Source organism: Dicentrarchus labrax, unplaced genomic scaffold (assembly GCF_905237075.1).
Source record: "Dicentrarchus labrax unplaced genomic scaffold, dlabrax2021, whole genome shotgun sequence".
Taxonomy (NCBI): Eukaryota; Metazoa; Chordata; class Actinopteri; family Moronidae; genus Dicentrarchus; species Dicentrarchus labrax.
Genome location: NW_026136724.1, coordinates 1317898 through 1341878, shown reverse-complemented (window position 1 = coordinate 1341878; position 23981 = coordinate 1317898). Strand labels below are relative to the sequence as shown.

Below are 23981 nucleotides of genomic sequence, written 5' to 3'. Positions count from 1 at the left end.
CAATGGCACTAATCACTCCCTTCAGGATTTTGTGGGCTTTTTTTGGGATAGTTGCAGCCTAGAATGCCTGATTTCATGGCAGCTTTTCTAAAAAAGTTTAAAAGGTATTTGCAATGAAATTGCAGGAGAAAGTGAAAATTGCAACATCAAAAAAAACCTTCTAAATAATTCATAAAAAAATTAAGGCAACTTGTTCCAGTGATAAAAAACGTAAGGTAATGAGATAATAAGGAAATGCGATAAATATGTAAAGATATTGTTGCTGACAGCTTGTGACAGTTTGTTTGGAGGCAGCGGTGGGAATATTTATAATATTCCTATCTATGTCAGTGTTTCAACAACGTGTCAATCAGCCAGGTTTCATGCCCACATCCTCCAGATACTTATTTGGAGGTGTAATAACATGTTCAGATTTGGTTGTTAGGGAGTGGAATTGTTCAGCTTTATTCCTTTTCTTTCAAAAATATTTTTGAGAAAAAAGAAATTAATTGTTCCAACAATGACATTTGATTTGACCCTTACAAGCTACAAACCACAACAGGAATTTTTTGCATATTTTTCCACTACAGGGGAGTTTGTGGACGCTTTACTTGTATTTATATACTCTCAATAATTTGTTACATTTTTCTGTCTCATACAGGTTCAAATGGCAGAAAATATGATACAAAGAAATGTGCGTCTACCTCTGCAGCCTCCACCTCAGTCTGCAGTTTAATGAGATGGCACACAGATGTTAAAAGCTCTGAAAGCACCCTATAATTGTTATGTTGTGCTTAGGAAAGCTTGGCTGCCATTAACCTCCCAACACTACAATTCACTTCACACGTCTAGCAATTACCTCGCCAATAATGCCCAAGCTCGCAAATGCGTGTGTTCTGAAGTTCCTGTAATTAAATTGGGCTTTTCACATGTAATCTAAAAATGCTAAAAGGTCAAACTGGGCGCTGGTAATCACGAGTGATTGAGTCTGAAGGAGGGTCACACATACTGGAGGGTCTGTTTCCATCCAGAGCTTAATTGTCCTGATGAGAGGGGTCACATTTCCTTAAGGAGAGGTCAAGAGTGGGGTGCCTTTGTTTTGTTTCCCAAAAGCACAGAAGGAATGTCAGTTGATGGAAAAATTGAGGGGCATTCTGTGGCAATATCATTCAGCATGCATTTGAAGTGTAGCCTGTATGATTTGGGGAGAAAGCTTTTAACCAAAGCTTTTAGTAGTCTTGTAATTTCCAATAACCAAAAAAACTACCTCAACCATTAATGAATAGCTAAAACCCACTCAGGGTGATGAACATGGCCAACTAATCCCCAAAACTATGCAGATGAATTTCTGTATGTTGAGATAAAAACTAATGAATGACCCATCGTAAAGTATTAGGAGCAGTGGGCAGCCACCACGTGGCACCTAGGGACCAACTCCAGATCCCAGTGCCTTGGTCAAGGGCATTGACTGGAGATAGCCTAACATACATGTTTTGATGATGGGGGAAACTGGAGAACTCTTGCAAACGCAGGCATAACATGCAAACTCACACAGAAAGGCCTTGCCACAACTGGGATTGAAACCCAAGACCTTCTTGCTGTGAGGCAACAGTGCTAACACTGAGCAGTGATATGATATAATATGATAAGATACACAGATCCATAAACCTGTATACTATTGGATCTTTCCAGTGCATGCTGAACTTATAATCATGAAAGTGGGTAATGTTAGAAATCAGTTTTGGATTCGCCACCACAGATGGAAAAAGTGTGCTAAAACTGTAAAGTAAGTTTGTCACTCAAGTGAACTAGATATTTGTATTAAGAGGCAAACTAACATGTTGATGGTCTGGTTTGATTGTTAAAACTGGCAAATACTTTCCTTCAGTATTTTTCAAAACCATGTTTCAGTCGTTCTTGATTCTAGTGTAGCAACCTGCATAATTCTTTGTTGTTCCAAAATGCATACACTTAGTTAATTTCCAAAGGAAACTATTTTCTCTCATTTTCCTTGAATAACCGGGCCACCATTTTGTCTCCATTTGGGACAAAAAACTGGAACTTTGATTTTAACAAAAATGCTTCAGTTCAGTCGCCTGGACACATTATTTTTTGGACCGTCCCCTCCAGTCGAGATTAGCTAAATTAGCTGTGAAGAGCAATGACTCGTGGGACTGTGCATGTTTGGTGCAGATAATTGCAGGGCTAGTGTGCCATAGCCTGGCACCGAGCTTGGGATTGCAGGTGGGTTGGCGTAGGGAACTGCCTATCGAACTGCACATCTGGCTCCTGCAGGGCTCAAAATCTTTCATTACACCCTCTTCAAAATGGACCCAAACACATCACTGCCAAAAACCTCTGCTGAAAGCATTTTCCTGGTTACTTTGTTTGAAGTATGGTTTTTTTAAAGAGTAATTTTTCATCTAAGGGCAGAGTAACTTGGGTAAATTATGACCAGGAATTATGTGATTTCAGTTTAAGCAGATGGGGACTAGAAGTTAAAGGGTAAAGATAAGGGATAATGTCTTAATGGGTAAAGTTAGGGTTTGCTTTTGATGAAAATAAAATTTTATGTATCAATGCAATCACTGTGGATGCAACCAATATTTGATGATAGTACCGTAGGACATGTCTGCCAACAGTAGTTTATCTCTTGTTCTCACACTTTCAGGGATATGTGATGTTAAATGTTGAATGTTTTTCAACCTTTTCGAGGAGTTTCTATAGGAGCTAATTAGGTAGCACTCTGCGGCTGCTCTTCAGGCTGACAGTTCAAGGGAATGTTCCTCTGTATGGTCGGCAGTCTCTCAGAAAGCAGGCCATAATTCATCATTAGGCTATCAGAGTCCAGGTGCAGATGAGAACTGATAGAGCCGGCAGCCAGGCAAGTCGGGGCACTCAAGGAGGAAAATCTTATCCCAGGGACAATTCCCAGGTCATGCCCGTGGTAATTGAAATAATTTTTTCCCTAGAGTTGTTTAATCACTGACAATAGACAGGCAGGGGGGACAAAATTGAGGAACGCACAAGTCTGATTACATCTGCCACCCTTAACTGTCTACCCTCCCCCCACTGCCACAGTTTATATTAGCACGTTGTACCCCCACCTTTTGTTTCTGTTCTCCTGCGCATGTCAAGATTTTTCTGGAGATGAAGCATCGACGGGCAAACCTGCCTTTCTTCTTGGTCTTTGTCTTTGGTTGCGCAGCCAAACTTTTGCTTCTCCTCAGTGAGATTAAATTCCAAGTGGGATACCAGCGTGGCTCTATTCAGGGTGGAACATCAAATGGACAAAGCATAGTCCCATTAAAAAGCCTATGTTGAGATGCAACAAATCATGTGTCTGTTATTAACCCTAAGCCTGTAATTATGCAGATTGCCATAGATTTTCTCTGGGTGCCTGGAAGTGAGATCCAGGGGTTGTTTTCAGCGTGGCAGGCGGACGAGGGAACGGCCGTGCATTACTGAACTTGCCACATTCATCATGTTGACTGATGGCACAGGGAGTCGGTCCCCGGGTCCCGGTGGTTAATGTAGTGGGTAATTAACTGTCATTTGCCTAGTAATAGGCCGATGATCAATGGTTTGTGAGGAAACAAATTCTAATCCGGCAGCTGATGAATGCATGCCGAGGCTGGAGCAATTGAAGTGGTGGGAGGGATAGAAGAGATGGGGGTTGGCGGAGGGAAGAGAAGAGTAAAGCCCTCCCCCCCTTCCCCTGCTCGCCAAAATGGATTAACCCAAAAAAAGCTTAATTTGTTGCCCTTGATGGTGCTAGAATACCCAGTCAGGTGATTGATGGAGGAGTTGATTGATTTTCTTGACCAACGTTTGTTCAGTAGGCAGTGTTCAACCATTTGTTTTAAAAAGGTTCAGTTCACTCAGATTACAAAAAGCTTATTTTCTCTCTCCCCTCTAGTGGTATGTAGTTTCGGTTTTGTCTATTCAGGTTTTGAGATATCTGTCTCTAACATTTTTGTTTCTACCGCAATACAGTGAAGGTGAACAGAATTTAATGTGCTGTGCCGACAGTACTGAAAATCTAAAAATGTAAAACCTTCAACAGCAACATCTCTCCAGAAACAGTGTCCCTGTCACTCTCAACAGAATAACCTGCAGGACATGCTAATTTGGATTGGGATTAATTCTTCAGTACAAAATAGTTCCTGTGAAAACTGAGGTTAGGTCAGAGTGTAAGCTTTTTTGATCTGTGCTCCAATAACGGTTCAGCAAGCCTCTGTGATCTTTCTCCTTCCCTTAGATATGTTATGTGCTAGGCTCTACCTTGAAAAAATTAAATAAAATTAAAATTAAAAGTGACATAGTCACATCTTAAGTCAGTTAACATGAACAAAACTCTAGCTAACTATCTAGCTGTCTACATCAGTGGTTTGCTAGTTAGCTGGCTAATTAGTTAGCATTTTTCTACAGAGCCAACACTAGCTAACTGACTAGCTAATCTACATTAATCGTTAGTAGCTTTCTACATCTAATAGCTAATGTTCGCAGAACATTGTGTTTTGTTAACATTAGCTAAGCTAAGATGAGATCATTTTCATCTTCAAAATTGAGTTGTATTTTCAACATAGATTAGCCTAGCACATAACATATCTAAGTACAGGAAAGGAAGAAGTGGACCAAAGTTCCAAAAGGAGTGGGACTTGGGACGGGTCAATTTTATGTCTCAGCCAGGATAAAAGAGTGTTTTAAGAGAGAAATTTTAACAACATTACTTAAAAAATTCAACGTGTGTGTTAGTTGCCGAAGCACAGAATTTTAAATTGGGTGTCACCTCAACATTCCATTTCGAATAATTCAACAGTATATGGCAGCTACAAGCAAAGCTTTACAACAGGACCCTCCATGCACGAGTTATTCTATTTGGATAATAAAAAAGATTAAAGCCTTAAAATCATCGGTAAACATTTTGTCCTGGCTAATGGCTGCATGTTTTCTCAGCTGTGAAACGGAAGATAACTGTTTTTCTTCCACTGATTGAGCTGTGATCAGAAAGGTTCAGAGCGGTGCAGCAGCAGCTTCCTGTCTGATGTGATCTAGTGCTAACTGACTCTTTAAAGCTGTTTCTGTAACAGTATGTTGTATTGTATATTGATATTGTAACATAAAATTGCATAGATATTCACTCCACCATCACATCAAGAAGTGTTTGCCTGTGAACAGTATCTGTGGGCCCAGTAATAAGGGGGTTCATTGTATTTTGGATTTAGCTTGACAAAGCTGAGAAAAAGCACTGGCACGACACCGCTCGTGTATTCTCCAAAGGGGCGGGGGCCTGCACATTCAGATTGGGTTTTGGGGTCCACTGGGCTAAAGCCTTGTGGAATAATTTAATTGGTGTCTGTTTTTCTCTCATCAAATAGATACCACTGAGCCGTTCCAGACTGTAATGCACAGTGAATGCCTTTTGACTGAAACAAGGTATTGGGCACTGACTGCATCTATTCTCTTTCAAATTCAGATTTGAGCAAAGCATGAATTTTAATTTCATGTTGTATCTTCAACCTCTTTAAATATACATGCTATCTTGTCAGCCATGGATATGAAGTGTATGTCAAGCCTGCTATTCTACATATGTTATTCTGGATTTTTTTGTCAGCAGAACCCCAGTCATCAGCGTTCTATATATGGCAGACAGCTGTACTGTCTGTAGCTTTCTGTAGAGAAAGATGCATTAGAGATGTATATATTTATTACCAATTATAATTCAGTGCTGAAAACATTGAGTCCTAGGCCCTTGCACACAAGGCCTCTAAACTGTCATCCTCTGATTGTGTTGGAGCCTGTGCCTTTGAATTCATTACAACCAAACCACGCTTAATTTGCCTCCTCCCCTGAGAGCCATTAGCGTCTGTGGCATCAAACTGGTGGAGCGGCAAAAGACGAGTGGCAGGTACGCTCCATCCATCTTCCCTCCCCGCCGGGTGAGCCAGGGCTTCCTATGCGCTGTGCTTTGAAGAGTATTTGCCACACAAGAGCCCAGCGAGTCCAGTTGGTTTTTGCTACCGCAGATGCATTTTGGGGAAATCTCTGAAGAGTGTTATCAGCTACTCCACTTCTTTAGCTGAGCTTGTTGGAGACAATGAAAATATTGTTTGATTTGAGGAGGCAATGTATGCATTGTGCCCAATAGTCAGAAGAGGTTGGGAGGTGGTGTTTAATCATTTAAAGCAGTGGTTAAAAGCAGCACAGGAAGGTACGGGATGAATTATGCAGCAAAGTGTATGAGAAGCAGCCATGAGTTTGGATGTTCTGTTTGGGGAGACCTGGGGCATCTTTGTTTTTGTTAGTTTTTATTTCTTTTAGTTTTTTGTTAGGTATTTTGTAACTCAATTTTATCTTATTGAGTGTGTATTTTACATGGATCTCCAAATCAATGCATGTATTGGCTCAAAAATATTTGCAAAAATAGAATTTCTCTTTTTCAGAGTCCAATAACTAGGCCTATATTATGCCTCTGTAAGAAATTCAGTTCAATTGATAGGCTTACATCTATAAGTTTCAGTTAATGAGACTGTCCTGGTCAAAAACTACACACAGTATCACTGTTACAGGCAAACCCACTCTGTCAAGGAGATGAACATTTTGTGCTAACAGTGGCATTTTACATATGAATTACTTGAAATTGTCACCGTACTGGTAAAACACGTCATGTTAGAGTGATGTCTTGTTATACTAATAATGTCAATTATATGCTTACTTGCCCATGTGGTCCAGCTTATTCTTGAAAGGCAAGTATAGGCCTGGACAGTAGAACATAACAATGTGAGTCATAATGGGGTGGCTCAGAGGCAGAGTGGGTTGTCCACTAATCAGAAGGTTGATGGTTCGATCCCATGCTCCTCCCGCTGCATGTCAAAGTATCCTTGAGCAAGATACTGAACCCCAAATTGCTCCGATGCCGTGCATGAGTGTGTGAATGTGTATGAATGTGTTAGCTTCTGTTGGATGGGCTTTGCCATCACTGTGTGAATGTGTGTGAAAGGGTGAATGTGGCATGTGGTGTAAAAGCGCTTTGAGAGAAGACTAGAAAGGTGCTATACAAGTACAGGTCCATTTACCATTTACCATAACAACAAGAGGTTTCATCCATGTCTACATTACTTCCTTCCACTGCAGGGACTTTTGTAAGATGTAACCGATGTCACAGATTCAGCTTTTATTTCCCCTATTCTGCAACCACTTTGGGTAAGAGTTCATGGAACTCAATGTGTACACTGCTCAGGACCTGATAAAGGTTTGTTCCAGGTACTTTTTAGGCCATGGTGATTGGTCATGCAGATGTGTCATCTGGCAGAAATGGGGATATGACACAGAGCCAAACAGCCCGTACCAAAGACTCAGGTTAAGGTTAGGGTTATGAGAAGAACCAGGTTACTGGTTCTAAGTTCCTGCTGTAGTAAAGAAAGATTTGAGATACACTGCCACTAAATCACTAGTAATAATAATAATAATAATATAAAGGTTAATAATACATGTATTGAGAAAGAAAAAATATATGAGTGAAAAATAAATCATATCAATACAATAAATATAAATTTGGAATTGATATTTATTATGTCTCTTATTGTAAAGTTTCTTTAAGTTTCTTTTTTTGATTCAAGTATCTACTGGATGAGAGACACCCACAGATGCTGGATGTTCACAGATACAAGGGCTTTCACCCCAAATTTCTCAAGAGCAAAGTAGTGTGAAAGTGCTTTTGAACAGCACGGGCCACCTTAAATTTGCAAGAGATGAGAGAAGAGCTAGGACAGACATGGCAAACAGTGAAACAAAACACCGTTTTGATTCAAGCTGACAGGTAGAAAGCTGAAAACATTGCTTTTTGACACAAATACCTTCCATCATTTATAATCCAGAGCCTTGAGTGTATGCTATCTGAAAATGATTCAGGTCACTGGAAGACAAGGACATTTGCCCCTGCACAGTGAGAGGAGGCTGCATTGTTGTAAGATGCCATACAAAGTGCTGCTGTTATGTTATGCTCAAACACTCGTGCTCATTATCTCACACTAAATCTGTCATTTCTTTTTCTTTTTTAAAGTTGTTTTTTTTTTTTAGATGAATTATTCGGCTTTGTAAAAGAGAACTCATCATTTCTATGAATCTATTTCATGTGAAAGCCTGCCGGCAATGCACATTTGTGCAGAAAAGAGGAAGGACAAGAGATACCACAAATGTATCTAAATTTAGATTGCTCAAAGGAAAAGGCATAATTCTTTTAATTAAGTCAGCACTAATCCATCGAATTGGCCCTCTTTGTTTTCACCCACCTACCATGTTATAAGAGATATCCTTCATTGTCTCAAGGTGTGTTGACAGTGGCTCTTAATTCTGTAGGTATTCATGAGGGCACAATCTATCTGCTTCCTTTGCCTCTGGGAAACATACTTTCTGAAGGTTAATAAACAACCCTGCATATCCCAAGCCCTGAGATCATTTATCAGATTGCGATCTCTTACAGACTCTGAGAGTGGCATGCCGTTTTATCATTTTAACAACGACGGCTAAAAGTGCCTCAAGAAGTCTGCCTAATAGGTTATTTTGTTATATGATTTCGTTATCAGATTTTTTTTTTCCTTGGTAGTCTGGTCTAGGTCGCTATATAGTAGCAGCTCTGAATCCCTAATGAATACTCACATTAATGTCCCCGGAGCAGGCAAAGAAATAATAGGGCCCTCCCTGGGCAGCAGTGCTACCCATGTCCCATCTATTTCTATGGCACAAGCTGTGGTCCTGCTATTTTTTTACTGTAGCCCAGCTCTGTCCAAGCTATTTTTGTTACTGATTCAGAGACCCTATCTGTCTGAGCAGCTCATGTTAGTGTGTTTACCACAATCTCTTTGACAGCTGTCACTCTCATTCTCAGAGTCACCAAGAAGCAGCAGAATGCTATTGTAATTTTATTTGGACTATTTCCAGGTATAATGGGATGCAAAATTGTTCAAATGCATTGTGCTCAGGGCCTTTGGCTCATAAATTCTTGACTCAAAATAATATAATAAAACTGTGCATCATTCATTCATCACCATCCATTGGGTGTCTTAGAAAAAGGAAATTGTGTTTAACTTTTGTGTCGCCAAAACATAGGCTATGAACTGATGATGATGTATGACAGCATTGAGCTTTCATCTTAAATGACATTTCATACAGTCAACAATCAGCATAAAACAATTTACCTTTCCTATTAAGTCCCGCCTCTTTTTGCTCTGTCCTCCAATAACAGTTGAGCAAGCTTTAGTCAAAACTGTCTCCTTTCCTGTCCTTAGATATTCTATGTGCTAGCTCATTTACGTTGAACATTTCGAAGATGGTTAAAAGATAAAAGAGACGAATAGTCACATCTTTGTTAGGTAAGGTTAGCAGAATGCTAGCTAGCTAATCAACATCAATTGTTAGTTAGGTAGTTAGCTGACTAGTTAGCTAATAGCTAACATTTTACTACAGTGAAAAATAATAATATTTTTAAAGCCGATCTACATTAATAGTTTACTGGCCAGATACATGTATGTTAATTACTAGCTAATTAGCTAGCATTTTGTTGACGTTAGCTATTATTAACTAAGCTACGATATGACTGTAAATGTCATGTTAACTATCTTCATACATAATACAGCAAAGGAGAAAGTTGACCAAGCTTCAAAAAGGGGCAGGACTTGCACCTGTACACCAAGATCCATAAGACCAACACCTGAAAAATAAAAATAAATACGTAAAATAAAGATTAAGATATGCAAATAAAAGCCATAAAGAAAAAATATATAAATAGTGTTTTAATGTCAGTATTTCACTTAAAACTAAAAAAATAAATCGTTGATGGTTTTCAACCTCAATCAAATGATTTTTTTCTGGCAGTTGTATGATAAAGATTGTATAATTACTGTCTTAATCAGAGTCATTTTAGAAATTCATTGCTGTTCTCAAGTGAGTCTGGGATGTGTTAGCCTAGTTTAGCATAAAGGCTGAAAGTAGTTGGAAACGGCTAGCCTAGCGCCTTCAAACAACCCCAAAGCTGTTTGACTTATGGTTCTTGGTTGTTACATTTCTTTTTCTCCAGGGCACCCTCTAGCTTACCTGGTAGAGCTGCGCCCTCATGGGTTCGAATCTGACCTGTTGCCCTTTGCTCATGTCATCCCCCTTCTCTCCCCCATTCCTGTCAACCTTCAGCTGTCCTATTAAATAAAGGCAAAAATTACTTCATTTTTTTATTCTTTAAGGTTTCAATAAACAACATAGAACATGTACATTAACAATTCCTGCTAGCCAGACTAGGATATGAGTTTTTCACTTACCAGTCATTTTGCTAAGCTGAGCTAAGCTAGACACCCCCCAGAGTTACTTTTGTGTACTGAGGCTTGGGGAATGACTTACATCATGTATCTTCCTTGTGTGTGTGGCTCAGGTTGTTTGGTGTAACAGGGAACTGCGCAGCTTGCAGCAAACTAATTCCAGCCTTCGAGATGGTCATGAGGGCCAAGGAGAATGTCTACCACCTGGACTGCTTCGCATGCCAGCTCTGCAATCAGAGGTGAGTGATTGGACCACACTCCTGGTCCTTCCCCATACCTGCGTCTAGGCAGATGACTGGTCAGGGAAGCGAGATTGCAGCATAGTGAATCGCAAGTGCTGCTGATAGTTGAAGAAAGATCCCATATTTGCAATTTATCACTCTAACCAGTGACTAAGTAGACACGTCTGGGGCCATAGGGACACCTGCTTGACCCATCACAGTGATTATAATCCTGCACTACTACTGCACAGTGTCAGCCTGGAGCTACAGGTGCAGTTGCATGTCCATACATATGCTTCCAATCAGTCTTCATTACTGGGCCTCCACCTGTATCCTGCAGACAGGATGTGGTCAGAGATTTCAGGACACTGCTTCTTAACACAGCAGCAGAGGAGACGGAGCAGTTTGGATTGGCATTGCCCTTGAAATAAAAACCCTTCTTTAATAAACTCCAGTGTCATCCTCACTGAACCTTAATGCTACCCCTACAATGAGTTTATTATGTATGTTGTTTTTTCAATCCAATACAACAACCCTGTAATAGCACCAATTAGTGGTGGTCTAGAGCCAGTGTTTTGGTTAGGTTATATAATCACCTGAAAATAAAAAGAAATATTATTTTGTTACCTTCGAAAACTTTTCTTGACATATGTTACACATTCATTTGCATTCACGTTATGTGAATGTTGAAGGCACATTTCCCCAAACATTCTGGAGAGTCTCATATGGCACTTGTTCCCAGATGGTAGTCATGTTACCATGATGGAATCATTTGTGGGAACATTCTTGGAGCTAATGAATGAACCAGAAGGTTTTTTGAAGGTTACAAGGAACACTATCAAACAGTGAACCTTAGGGGAACGTCAGTAAGGTTATGTGTTGGCTGGGTTCCTGCATTTCTCTCATCTCTTCCCAAACTTGGCTTTGTTGCACACACACAGACACAAGCCCCCGCATGCAACCACACACACACACACACACACCGACACACACACACACACACACACAAACCAGATATGTTGCGCATGCTAAAGGCAAAGGACCTGGTTACACACAATTAGCACTCGGTTATTGTCTTGCCACTTCAGCTGGCTGCACCAGACAGCCTCTCTTAATGAAAGAAGTCAGCTAATCTTCATCAGCCAGGCCCAGGCAGGCCAACTCTGCTCCTGCACATTAAAACCCATTTAAGTGTGAGCAAATCTTTCTTTTTATATTAGGCCAGTTGATGAACTATTGAATAAAATCGACATCAGTGTGTTTCACATGGTCCGCTGTGGCCTTGCAAGCACCGTTCAGATGCCCATCACAATTTCACCGGGGCTTGGCCAAGATTTATGGTGTGGCACCAGCTTTAATTGAAGCTGTTCCTCAGCTCTGACTTTTTGTTTTCCATTTTGTTACTTTACATTGGTAGAGCTGTTGTGGGGGGAGAGATACCTGTGCAGGAATATTAAGTTAAAGGATCACTCCGTTTGCCATGAGTTCACATCCTAGAGGAACAGCACTGCCCAGAAAGTAACTAATGGCAATATAATTCAATGTGTACAGTTTTAAATCAAACTGATTATAACACAAATTATATTTATCAATATTAGCTCTGTCTGCAAACACGAGAACCCACTAGTTGGCTGTTTTATCGCACAGCAAGATTTAATCTCTGAAGTCATAAATCTAACATTTGTGACAGAATTAATTGATGTCTGTCTTTCAAAAGATTTGGAATTCAGAGCAGGTCTAATGCATTCTCAGTGACAGCGTTACTAAATAAGTCTCGTCTAAGTGGGTTTCTCAACATTTATTTCCAGATTAATAGAATGACCTTTCACAAATTTTCTCAGTTTCAGCCTGAGATCTATCAGGAGATCTCACTTAAGATTCCCTGAATAGTTTCTCAGCGTCTTGTTGCAGCTGGTCTGGAAATGGGCTCCTGTTCTTTGTCTGGCATACCGATCTGCTGCCTTGTTCATCTATACCAGCTCTGTCCCGTCTCGTTTCCCGACCTCAAACAAACATGAAAGCCCCCCATTGACCCCCTCTCCCCCACAGGCCCTTCAATAAAGCAATCTAATCCATCTCACAAATGGCCCAGAGATTTCTCTGTGGAACATCGTCAAATGTGAAATCTGATAAACAGAGCAGGCAAACGCGAGGTCAGCAAGGGTCACCGGTGTAATTATCTGTCGCTCCTGCAGGTCAGCCACAGCCCATGTTGGTGTTTGAAGGTTGAATTGCTACAATCACGTATGAACATACAGTCACCCCTATCACACACACATACTCGCTCATGCATCTATCCACGCCATCAGTTGCTTTGTGGATCCATCCTCCCTACTGTATCTGACAGAGCAAGGACAGTGATTATTCTGATTTCATCAGGCACTCTGCAGGACTCTGATGGCTATTGCCATGCCCAGCTATTAAGGACCTTGCTTAAGTTTTAGGCCAGTTAGTGCAGGGCAGAGATAGAAAGACAGGCTAGTTAGCTAAGGACGTGTGGTCATGTCACCTCTTGATGACTCTTGTCATCATCACCATCAAATTGGCAGCAATCTCTTGCTTGCCACGAAAGAAGCAATGAAAGTTGAACCTGCTTCTGGAATAATATAAATGGGAAAGCCTCACCAGTTATCTTATCCCCCCCCCCTTTCTTCGCTCTGTGCATGACTTTGAAATGGTATCAAGCTGAGGAGAGTGAATAGCTCCTGTCCCTGGTCTATCAGTGAAAATATAGGATCCTACATTGGCTCTGATTGCTCATGTCTGCACCCAATGTGGCCTTACTCTGTTAAACTGGACATAAATCTACCGCCGTGACCTTCCCACTAGCCAGACCTGTTATTTCCCACTACCTGAGCTGAGGAAAGGAAGCACCGTGGTCTTAGAGCCAAAGGGATGTGGGGCTGGTTCTGAGGAGAGAGGGGTGTTGGTGAGGGTTAGGAATAAGAACGGAGATATGAGACTCCATCCAGCAAGCAGTTAGCCACAGATCAGCCCTGGGGGACAGCTAATCGATGGGGCTGTCGTCCAGCCTCATCATCTAGCCAGTGCTGGCCCAATTTCCCCCTGATGAGCTGAAGGCCACAGTCTAGGGAGGCTGGAGGAAGGTTAGAGTAAAGGGAGCAAAGGAAAGCAGGATGGGTGACAGTGCAGGGGAAGGTCAATGCTGATAAGGGAGGATGCTCCATACTGGAGCTTTGGAGGGAGAGACTGACACCACTTGGGTTCAGCAAAGCTTAGCTCAGCCACTGGTGCCTTGTATGTCATGAGTTAGGCTTGTTAGACAGGGACCTAATAGCCAATAAGGGACACAGTTGTCATTTTGTGTATGATTGGTGTTGAGAACTCAGAGCCTGTGCAGCCAGCCTACTGCAGAACACAATTTAACTACCTAATCCTGCACTATTGGAGGACAAAAAAAATCACAATTTAAAGTAAAAAAGACACATTTCATGCAAATAAATGTCAGTTTTTCTCTACTAAAGGAGATGATAGAATAGTGTTTCAACCAATAGCCGTTCAAAAATTTTAGTATTCAGCATTCTAGAGATCCTAGCTACGCACCATCACTGGCCACATTTTGAAGGTCTTCAATATAAGACTGATCTTGTCATGACTTTGAGTCCCATTTTAGGGCTTGCCATTTTCGAATAGCGCAAAACGTAGCTGCATTTGGAAGAACCTAGGAATGTACGGTATTTGGGTCTGAAATGGTAAATGGATGGTAAATGGACCTGTACTTGTATAGTGCCTTTCTAGTCTTCCGACCACTCAAAGCGCTTTTACACTACATGCCACATTCAACCTTTCACACACATTCACTCAGCGATGGCAAAGTCCATCGACACAGTGGGTGCAATGGGTGGGATATATTAGGCAGCAAGTAAACATTTTGTCCTTGAAGTTGATGTGGGCGGCTGTGGTGCAGAGGCAGAGCGGGTTGTCCCCTAATCGGAAGGTTGTTGGTTCTGCAGTTCCTGGAGGAACCAGCAACTGGGTCATGGACAGCCAAGTCTCATTGATGTATGTGTGGTCCAATCAAACAGCTACTGTAGCTCAAACTGATTGAAAAGTTAATGCTGGTTCCCATAGAAAGGTGTCAGAACACACAGTGCATCACATTATTACCACCAGGGTGACCAGTCAGGTCATAATGTTATGGCTGATCGGTGTATGGACAGGAAATATGAGGCAGCATTTAAAATAGGACTCAGCTAAATGTCTGCTGACACTTGAAAGTGGCCCAACAAAAAGTATTCATGTGTCCTTGTGAAATAGATTTTGTCACCAGGACAAGTTGACTTTATAAAATTAGAGGCAAGGGCAACAGCCCAACATTTTGAAGTTGATTTTTTAGATTTTGAATTTTGGGGGTAACTTCACCTCTATCCAGATTCAGCACCCACCACAACATAAGAGTCCAAAGTCAAAGCTAACATTACTGTAAATAAATACATTGCAAATAGTAATGTTATTCTAAATATGATTGTATTTAATTTCAGTATTCAGTTTCATGTATGTCTCAACCTGACATATGTGAGTGCTGAGCATCATAGATGGAGAAAGACAAACTAGAGGACTAAAGCTTTTTAGAACACAGCAATCGTTTAGCACCAAAGATGGAGACAAAATACATAAAAAATGTCAATCTACTCCTTTCCAGATGTGAAATTATATTCTCTACATTACATTCCCCAAAGAAAAATTACACTGTTGCTGTCTGATTGCCCAGCAGCAATCTGCCAGAGAAGATTTACAACATGCTGTTACAATTAAGCATCAGTGTCATAGGGCAAAGTGTTTCTGAACCTGTATGCATCCTAACTGTAATTAGATTTTGTGCAGTTGAGACTATTTTCTCTCTTTGACAATCTCCCTGCTTCTTCATTTGAGTGGAAAGTGAATACTCTAGTTAACATGGGCCTCCGAGGTAAATTGCTGGCATCGCAATACATCTTTTAAGTGTGTGCCTGTCGAAGCCATTCTTTCTCTTCCTCCTACAACAAGAGGTCTCTAAAGACTCATTAGTCACAGTCACCTCTAAGTAAAGGAAGCAAGACGGAGGGAAGAAAGTGAAGGCAGTCTAGAGAGAGAGAGAGAGAGAGAGAGAGAGAGAGAGAGAGAGAGAGAATGACTTTTAAGTTAGAAATCATGATAGGATTGCACACGATAACATGAATACAACTTGTAATAACAGATGAAGGTTATGGTTGCACTATAGGTTGCTCCTGGGATAAGTATTGAGCGTACACAGTAAAATGTGTTACAGATGGGTGACAAAACCTGAACCTGGAGAAACGAAACAATGAAAGCAGAGATTTCCATACAGGGCACTCTCAATGGTTTAAGTGTGAAGATGATGTGAACCATATGCTATGGTCTTGACAGTCACCAGCTCCCAATCTAATTTAACACAAATTTCTACACGTTCTCCCAGCTCGTCAAATATTGCTGCTTGTTTAGTGGCCAATTCAAAATATGACTCTGTAGGTATCCCTCTAGCATCATTTCTGGAAATGCAAGGCTCTGCTCCATTTCATGGGTCACCTTCTACTGAGTCCGCCATGTTGAAACACCATGTTTCTACAGCAGCCCTAACCAAAACCCAGTGTTTGGTAGATGGGGACTTTCACATTTTTTACAAGCTTTGTGGCCATCGTAGTTTCTCTTACACTTTAGAGCCTGTTCTCATTGCCAGGTCATCAAATACAGACGCAAACGGTGTTCAGTTGGTTGCAATCTGCAACTTCACCACTAGATATAACCTACACACTGGTCCTTTAAGTACATTACATAAGTTAACTTACAGACGTTACTTAAAGGAAGTTATTTACTTTTGGTTTCATAAACAGCGGTCTCCTGGGTTAAAGTTCTGTGTTTGTTTGATCAGGGCTGGCCAAACATTTTAGGGCCCAGCCAATGGGGCCAGCCATTATCATGTTACATAGGAGAGAGAGAGCATGCACACACGTTGATATGAGTAAAGCAGATGTGGGTGGTGTCCATTCACGCCACTTCTGTTGGCGTCATCTATCCACCCCACCACTCTATATGCAGAATTTCTCGTTGTCACCTGACTTTGATGGCGGGTGCCTCACTACAGCATCATTGGTAATGAGACCGTGTTGGTTTTAAATGAACTAGTGTTAAACCTGTATATACTTGCTTCAAATAACCACATTGTGGGTGAAAAGCCTGCCAACATAGACAGGGCTGGGATGTTACAATTGGGAATAACAGAACTCTGAATTACTGCCCGTATCTTACATTCTTTGAGCAGGTGAGATAAAAACAATTTTGGGGATGTCCCTTCTTGCCAGAGCCATAAAAATAGCTCCATCCATGGAGAAAAAAATAACAGAACTAGGTGTGAAAAATCTCAATTTCTCAGCTGTGCGGGTTATTGTAAGTCTATTTACAGAATTAACTATCCGCCTTTAAATTGACATATTTTCTTGATCATTATCAAAAACTGTCAGTTTAAGTTAAAACTAAGTTAAAAAGATATGCCTTACCTTTTTATCTGGATATATACAATTATTCAGTGTTTCTTCCACAAGTGTATCTTTAAAGTGCAGTGGATCACAATAATTCTCCACTCAATGTTGGACTATGGTTTAAAGAGGGTGATCAGCTCTTAAAATAAGGGTGGATCCGCCTTCATTGTAGGTTTTACTGCTTACGCTAAAACAGTCAAATTTTATTTAATTTTATTTATTACATTAGTAATGATCAACATTCAATTTACAATTCAGTTCAATTCAATTCAATTTTATTTGTATAGCACCAATTCATAACAGAAGTTATCTCAAGACACTTTTCAAACAGAGCAGGTCTAGACCGAACTCTTTATAACATTATTTACAGAGACCCAACAGTACCACCATGAGCAAGCACTTGGCGACAAGGGCAAGGAAAAACTGCCTGTTAAAAGGCAGAAACCTAAGACAGATCCTCCGGCTCTAGGTGGGTGGTCGTCTGTCTCGACCAGTTGGGTAACATAAAACTAGCTAATATGATTTTTTTTGTTGAAAGTCCAGCAGCAGCAAACTAATATATCAGCATTATATAACAGATAAAGCTACGTTGAAGATGTAGTGTGCAATTGTTTTTAAGAAAGTGGAAATACTAGGTCAACACAAGGTCTTTTATTAGACACGCCTGTGATCTGCCCAGTGTAATATCCCCATCATAATTGGTGCACAGATGTCACATATGCTGTTGACATTTCACCGAGCAGAAACAATTTGGTCGTGTGAAATAAGTGGAGGGCAGGGATAAGAGCTGAGTGAGGAGAGTGAGGAGGAGGAGGAGCAGGAAGAGGAGGAGGAGAGGGAAGACTGCTAGTTGAAATAGTGTGTAAAAAGATAAAGTTAAAGTGGGAGTGCGCTTGGTGCCAGTAAAGACAGATGCTAATAGATTGTGGGATATACAGGACATTTTTATTAGAGGGGGTGACACCATTACATGAAGCTCTGCTGCCTAATCACTGTGTCCAGCAGCCCAGATGAATGGAAACTAGTTGTCTGTGTTTAGTTTGGTAATAAATATGAGTGAGAATCAAGGTATTGACCACAATATATGTGTAACCGAAAAACTGTATTGAAGCCTAAACTTTTCCATCTGCTAATTTTGAGTTGCTGGCTCATGGGATAAATGCTGTTCAGTTTCAGAAAGAGCAGTTGTATAATTCATCATCAGCGACATAAAAATGGACCACATGACAGATCTCCAAAAGTGAAACCCCAAAAAAGCCTGCTGGTGGCTGACTGCAGTATAGGTCATAAAGCCCGCTCCCTCCATGTTAGCAGATGGCCCAATTCAAAAAAATCACAGTACAAGTCAAATATATTTTTCCCAAAGATGATTTCTGTCATTTTGAAGCTATAAAGAGGGGTTTCATGCCATGATTGACCGCGATTGAGTCGGCCAGGTGTATGGGCAGGACATCAATACTATGGCAACCCCGTTCAATACTGCGCAGATTCTGGCTCCTAGTGGCAAAAGATGGCAGCTGCCATATCTGGGATATTGTGGGTTAGTTTTTGTATAGTGGGAGGAAGTGGACATCTGTTATATGTCGATGGTTTAGACTCTGGGTCTTCAACAGGGGGTCCACAATCCCGAGGGTGTCCTCAGAGTTTCTGCAGGGGTGCCACAAAATTATTGTTTGATCATTTTTTTTAATTTATTTTTTCAAAAATTAAATGTCTCAAAATACACATTAAATGGTAAATGGACATGTACTTGTATAACATATTTCTGAAGTTTTTTTTTTTTTGGCCTTGTATTGCCTTTATTTGATTGATACAGCTGAAGATAGACAGGAAGGGGGAGTAGAGAGGGGATGACACGCAGCAAAAGGCCTTTCTAGTCTTCCGAGCACTCAAAGCGCTTTTATACTACGTGCCATATTCGCCCTTTCACATACATTCACTCAGCGATGGCAAAGCCCATCGAACAGAAACTGACGCATTCATACACATTCACAATTTGGGGTTCATCTTACTCAAGGATACTTCGATGTGGCAGGAGGAGCCAGGGATCGAACCAAAAACCTTCCGATTAGGGGACAACCCGCACTGCATCTGCACCAGAGCCACCCATTCATTAACATGAATCCAACATATAATTAATCAAGATAAATTGTATGTATGTTTAGAACTAAACCATGAACATGATGTGAATCTGTCAATTATTATTTTAATAGCTTATTATTATATGCACAAGAACAAGGTATGTTTAGGTCACCCTAAATGTTCTTGTAGGCCCAGTTTAATATGCAACACAATTTTATAAAATATAATGTAGTAGGAGGTCCCTGCTGTCAATCAGGGGGTCCTTGGCCTGAAAAAAAAAAACCCTGGTTCATACAAAAGCAACTGCTCCTTGTGTCTGCATTTATATGACTCCATAGAAATAGACTTTCCAGACTGCGTATCTGGTTCTCAGGTAATCCAAAAGTAATGGATATAATATTGAGATACTTGGATTAGGTTACTGACTACATTATATCACAAGTAGTAATCGTATGAGATTACATTTTCAAAGTAACCCTCAAAATCCTGTTTATGTGCAAAGTCTGCCTTTCCTTCTTTTATGTAAGTGACCTTGGCCTTAAAAGTCCAGTTTGTAACATTTATGAGGATCTATTGGCAGAAATTGAATATAATATCCACAACTATGTTTTCATAGTTCTCATAGCTTGAAGTTTTTAGCTTTGTTTTGTTTTTGTTACCTTAGAATGAGCGTGAGAGTTGAACTGCCATGTTCCTACAGTAGCGCACAGTGGACAAACCAAATACTGACTCTAGATTTTGTGCAAGTTTTCCCCTTTGCACTTGCAAAGGTAGGGTAAAGCGAGGGAGTTGTGTTCTGCAACTGGCTCAATGCTACTAAATCCTATACACTGGTTTCTGATTCTTCCAAGAAGGGTTCATCAAGGGCTGTTAATTAATTTCCTACAGCACTGAGAAAGTTGGCAAGATCAGCTTGGAGTCATCTATTGTGCATACTGTTGTGTGACTGACAGACTCATTTCATCCATCACTGAAATGTTCATGAATTAAAAAAAAACCATCAGAGTGTTCAGCTTTTTTTCCCTCAAAAACAAGTATCAGCTCTTCCTCAGAACATTTGCCTTTATTTCCAGAAACATATCATTCTCACACTCTCTATTTTGTGCCAGTACCTACAGTGTATTTGAATCCTGCTAATTGGTCCCAAATGGATGTAACAAATCATACTTTCAATCTGCCCTGCAGCCCTGAATAAATGCTGCGAACAGCCCGAGCTTGTCGGGTACCTGAGCTCCATCCGCTGTGTGCAGCTCCCAGCATTGAACTCAGCAGTCTTAACATTCAGGGAAGTCAAAGGAGGCGAGGCTCACTGTCCCCACTTTCCCCCACACACCAGCTCTACTACCCCCCTGGTAAACACTGGCACTGCTGCTTGCCGACCTTGTCCAACCTGCATATTGTGGGAGATAAGCGGCCCTCAGGACAATACAGCTAGAGTTACTGCCCTTATGCGTTCAACATAATCTCCACTTGGCGCTGTGCTGAAAGGTCAAGCGTAACTGTGGCCCCCCCTGGCTGGAGCAAGACAGGGCTGCCGAGGTCGGTGGGGGTTTCTGTAACAGCTGCAGGTGGAAAGGAACCCCTGCCTGAAGCAGAGATAATTCCATTTGTATACACCAGAGCCCCCCCTCCACTCTATCCGACCCCTACCCCTTAAATCCTGCATATCCCCCCCTCCCCCCTTGTAACTGAGTTGACTGTTTTCCTAGAGGAGAGGAGAACTCCTTGTCTGCACATAGGGGTGGGGGTTGGGGGGTAGCTAGAGTAAAGATTTTACACTATATTCAGGAAGCTAACAGTGTAGCTGGCTAGGCCTGCTAGCCTACAGCTCCGTACTAATGATGAGATTCTATCTTTGATGCTTATGTAAACCCCTCCCTTCCTCTGTCTCTTTGTGTGCTGCAGGTTTTGTGTGGGAGACAAGTTTTTCCTGAAAAACAACATGATCCTGTGCCAGACAGACTATGAAGAGGGGCTGATGAAGGAGGGCTACGCTCCCCAGGTCCGCTGACCCACGTAGGCTGACAAGGAGGACGAGAAGGAGGAAGAGGAGGAGTGGGAGAAAGAGACTGAGGGAGAGCTTGTAATCACAAAAAGCACTATTGCCTCCTGTCCAGCTCCGTACCCCACATGTACATAACTAAGCAAGCCTCCCTGGGAGGGGAAACACTGCTGTACAGAATAGCCATAGAGATGCTGGTGTGGCAGGAAAAGGCCCTGGAAGCCTACAACAAACTACAAGTACGAAAAAAAAATAGTTTGTCCATTTCTTTGTTTGTGACTTACGGATGCTGCCTCTTTCCTCCTGACCAACAACCACCTGCCTCAGAGCAATTTCTAACCAACAGCAGGTCCTGGTTGTTTAAAGAGAAAAAAAAATTAACCCACCCAAAAGCAGTCTTGTCTCATTGTATCTGATAGGTACAGACAGCGTCCCACCTGACTGCACAGTCCAGCTCTTCTACTTGAATCTAAAGTACACTGAGGTATTGTCAATCAATGTAATTTTAAAATAAAGACCTTTTTACTGTATGATATAAGATTACACACAGTGAATGTAAACTGAAGAGTGGCAAAAATAATGTGGATGACTGATTTGTTGCGTGTGTGTGTGTGTGTGTGTGTGTGTGTGTGTGTGTGTGTGTGTGTGTGTGTGAGCATGTGGATCCCTCTTTAGGTCGAGGACTTCAGTCTCGCAGTCTCACAAGGCTTGGTCTGGTCCATATAGTTTAAAAAAATTAAAAAATTTACCCATCGTAAGTCCCATCCCCTTTTGATCTGTGCTCCAATAACCGTTGAACAAGTCTTGGTTGGAACCTCAGTCAACTTCCTCCTTTCCTGTACATAGATGCTATGTGCTAGGTTCGTCTATGTTAAAAATCCAACCGCATTTTGAAGATGGTTGAAAGATAAAAGTGACATATAATCACATCATTATGATCAGGGGCAGATCTAAAAGGGTGGCAGTTGCCAGGTCCCAGTTTGAGTAAAATTCTTTAAATTTAAAAAACAGAAATTACTTCAATGATCTGTTATGGCCTTAGGCCTACCATTTTACACTAAGTGATATACAGCTTAAGTTTACGTCTACTTTGCACCAAACAGCAGTTAGCAACAAGCTGGTGAAGAAAGCATTTAGCGGCTCAGAGCTAAAAGGAGAGTGAATGTTGGACTTCCGTTCATCACAAAAAAAAAACTGATCCACCAGAACGCTGCAAAAATTAGTCCAAAACAGAAATTAGTTAGCATTGTAGCACTTCTGGCTCCTTCTCCTCAAAGTCAACGGGTGTTTGGTTAGATGTCTGAAATAAGGTCTCCGGTTAACACAAACACAAAAAAGAGATTTTCACATTTTGTTCTACGACATAAAATAGTACCCCACCTGGGAATTTTTAAGATTTTTTCGGTGTCTTAAAAAGGCGGCTAAATGAGACAGAGGCTGAGACTTATCGACTGTCTAATCCACCTTTACAGCCTTGATGTGTTTATACTGCCACTCTCGCAAACTATTCTAACTCAGACTTTGGAGTTTAGTTGTGGTAACGTTGGAGTCATGTGAATTTGTTTATAGCCTAACGTTAGCTTGTTACTTCTGGCAATGGCATTAATGCTTCAAAAATCATAAAAGTGGTGTTATTTTCTGCAACAATCCAAAATCCAATGGAAAAATCCCCCAGGCTTATTGTCGAAGGAACCAGGGCGATGCTAACTTCTGGGTTGGCCCACATAAATGAATCATCCCTGCAGCACTCTATGACATGCTAATGCTGCTAACTGTTTGCTCATGAGGTAATAATACAGGGTGTCACATGTCATGTTTTCAGCTTGTACTACTGCCCCCAATTGGCCAAAAAATGATTAAATGCAGCTGTAAACGTTATGGACCAGACAGACAAACTCCTTGGTTTGCGAGACTGTCTTTCATGAGGTGACAGTTCTTGAAATGCATTCCGTCAAAGATACTTTCAGTAATGTTTGGGCACCCCAGGTTTGGACTGTGACTCCAGACTCTTCTCTTTTTTGCTGGAGACAGTCTTTCTATTTATCAAAACCTTGCTTTCACACTGGTAAAACTGAAATGTGGGGGGAATGGCTCGTGAAGACAGGTTGTAGTAGCGGTTGTAGGGGTGCAGGGATCGGTTGGGGTGGTGGGGTTGATTACTTTTTGTACACTATTTATTTGATAAACATTCACCTGTTGTCCAAAATTTGGCATTCTTTGATATGCTGATACTTGAACCCTGTCGATGATTTCTCAATCACTGTTGGCTTACGTTAAGGATGGCTGTGTCATTTTCAGCAAGGCTTTGGGTTTAGTTAACTGCTCTCTGCAGCAAGTCAGTCACCCTAAGACCTGGTCACCTGGGTCAGTATGGCTCCCTGCTGCAGAGGAGTTACGTCCTTTTCTGTTGAGAGGAAAACAAACAATTGATCCTTAAGCATTAAATATCAGCCTCTGAGCATGTGCAACAATGCTCAGCAACATTCCGTAGCTGGAAAAGAGAAAAACCCTTCTTTAATTTGTAAATTGTGGGTGTACATAAAATAAATATTCATTTTTGCTTGCTATTGTACAATGATTTCTTTTTATGTGTCATCCAGCATGAGATGTTTATTTTTAGGACAACGCTTGTAAATACTGTATACTGTAATTGTAATAATTTTAAGCACAAATGTAATACAGTTTTATTGTGTTACCAGTGAGTGTGTTGTGTTTTTTCTCTCTCATTCTTACAGGTCTGATTGTTATTTCAATAGTTGTTGGACTGAGATTTAAATCTCAAGAAAGTTTACACCTTCACACTGTTTGCTCAAGCAAGTTAAATATCTAGCTCAAGGGCACAGCATTAGATGCAAACCACCCGCCAGAAAAGGCCTGTTCCCTGTCCATT

At 41.0% G+C, this 23981-nt stretch overlaps 2 protein-coding genes across 8 annotated transcripts in view; both read left to right on the top strand.

Moving 5' to 3' along the window:
- The window catches only part of lmo3 (LIM domain only 3), a 57525-nt gene extending 33732 nt beyond the window's left edge, over window positions 1-23793 (top strand). For all 4 annotated transcript variants that reach the window (XM_051392083.1, XM_051392082.1, XM_051392081.1 and 1 more), the window contains 2 exons: window positions 10403-10528; window positions 20995-23793. In XM_051392083.1, coding sequence (XP_051248043.1) covers window positions 10403-10528; window positions 20995-21100 — 232 coding nt within the window. In that variant the 3' untranslated portion in view covers window positions 21101-23793. The remainder of the gene's footprint in view (window positions 1-10402; window positions 10529-20994) is intronic.
- The window catches only part of tmem121b (transmembrane protein 121B), a 616846-nt gene that overhangs the window by 352054 nt on the left and 240811 nt on the right, over window positions 1-23981 (top strand). The gene's annotated exons all lie outside the window — the stretch shown is intronic.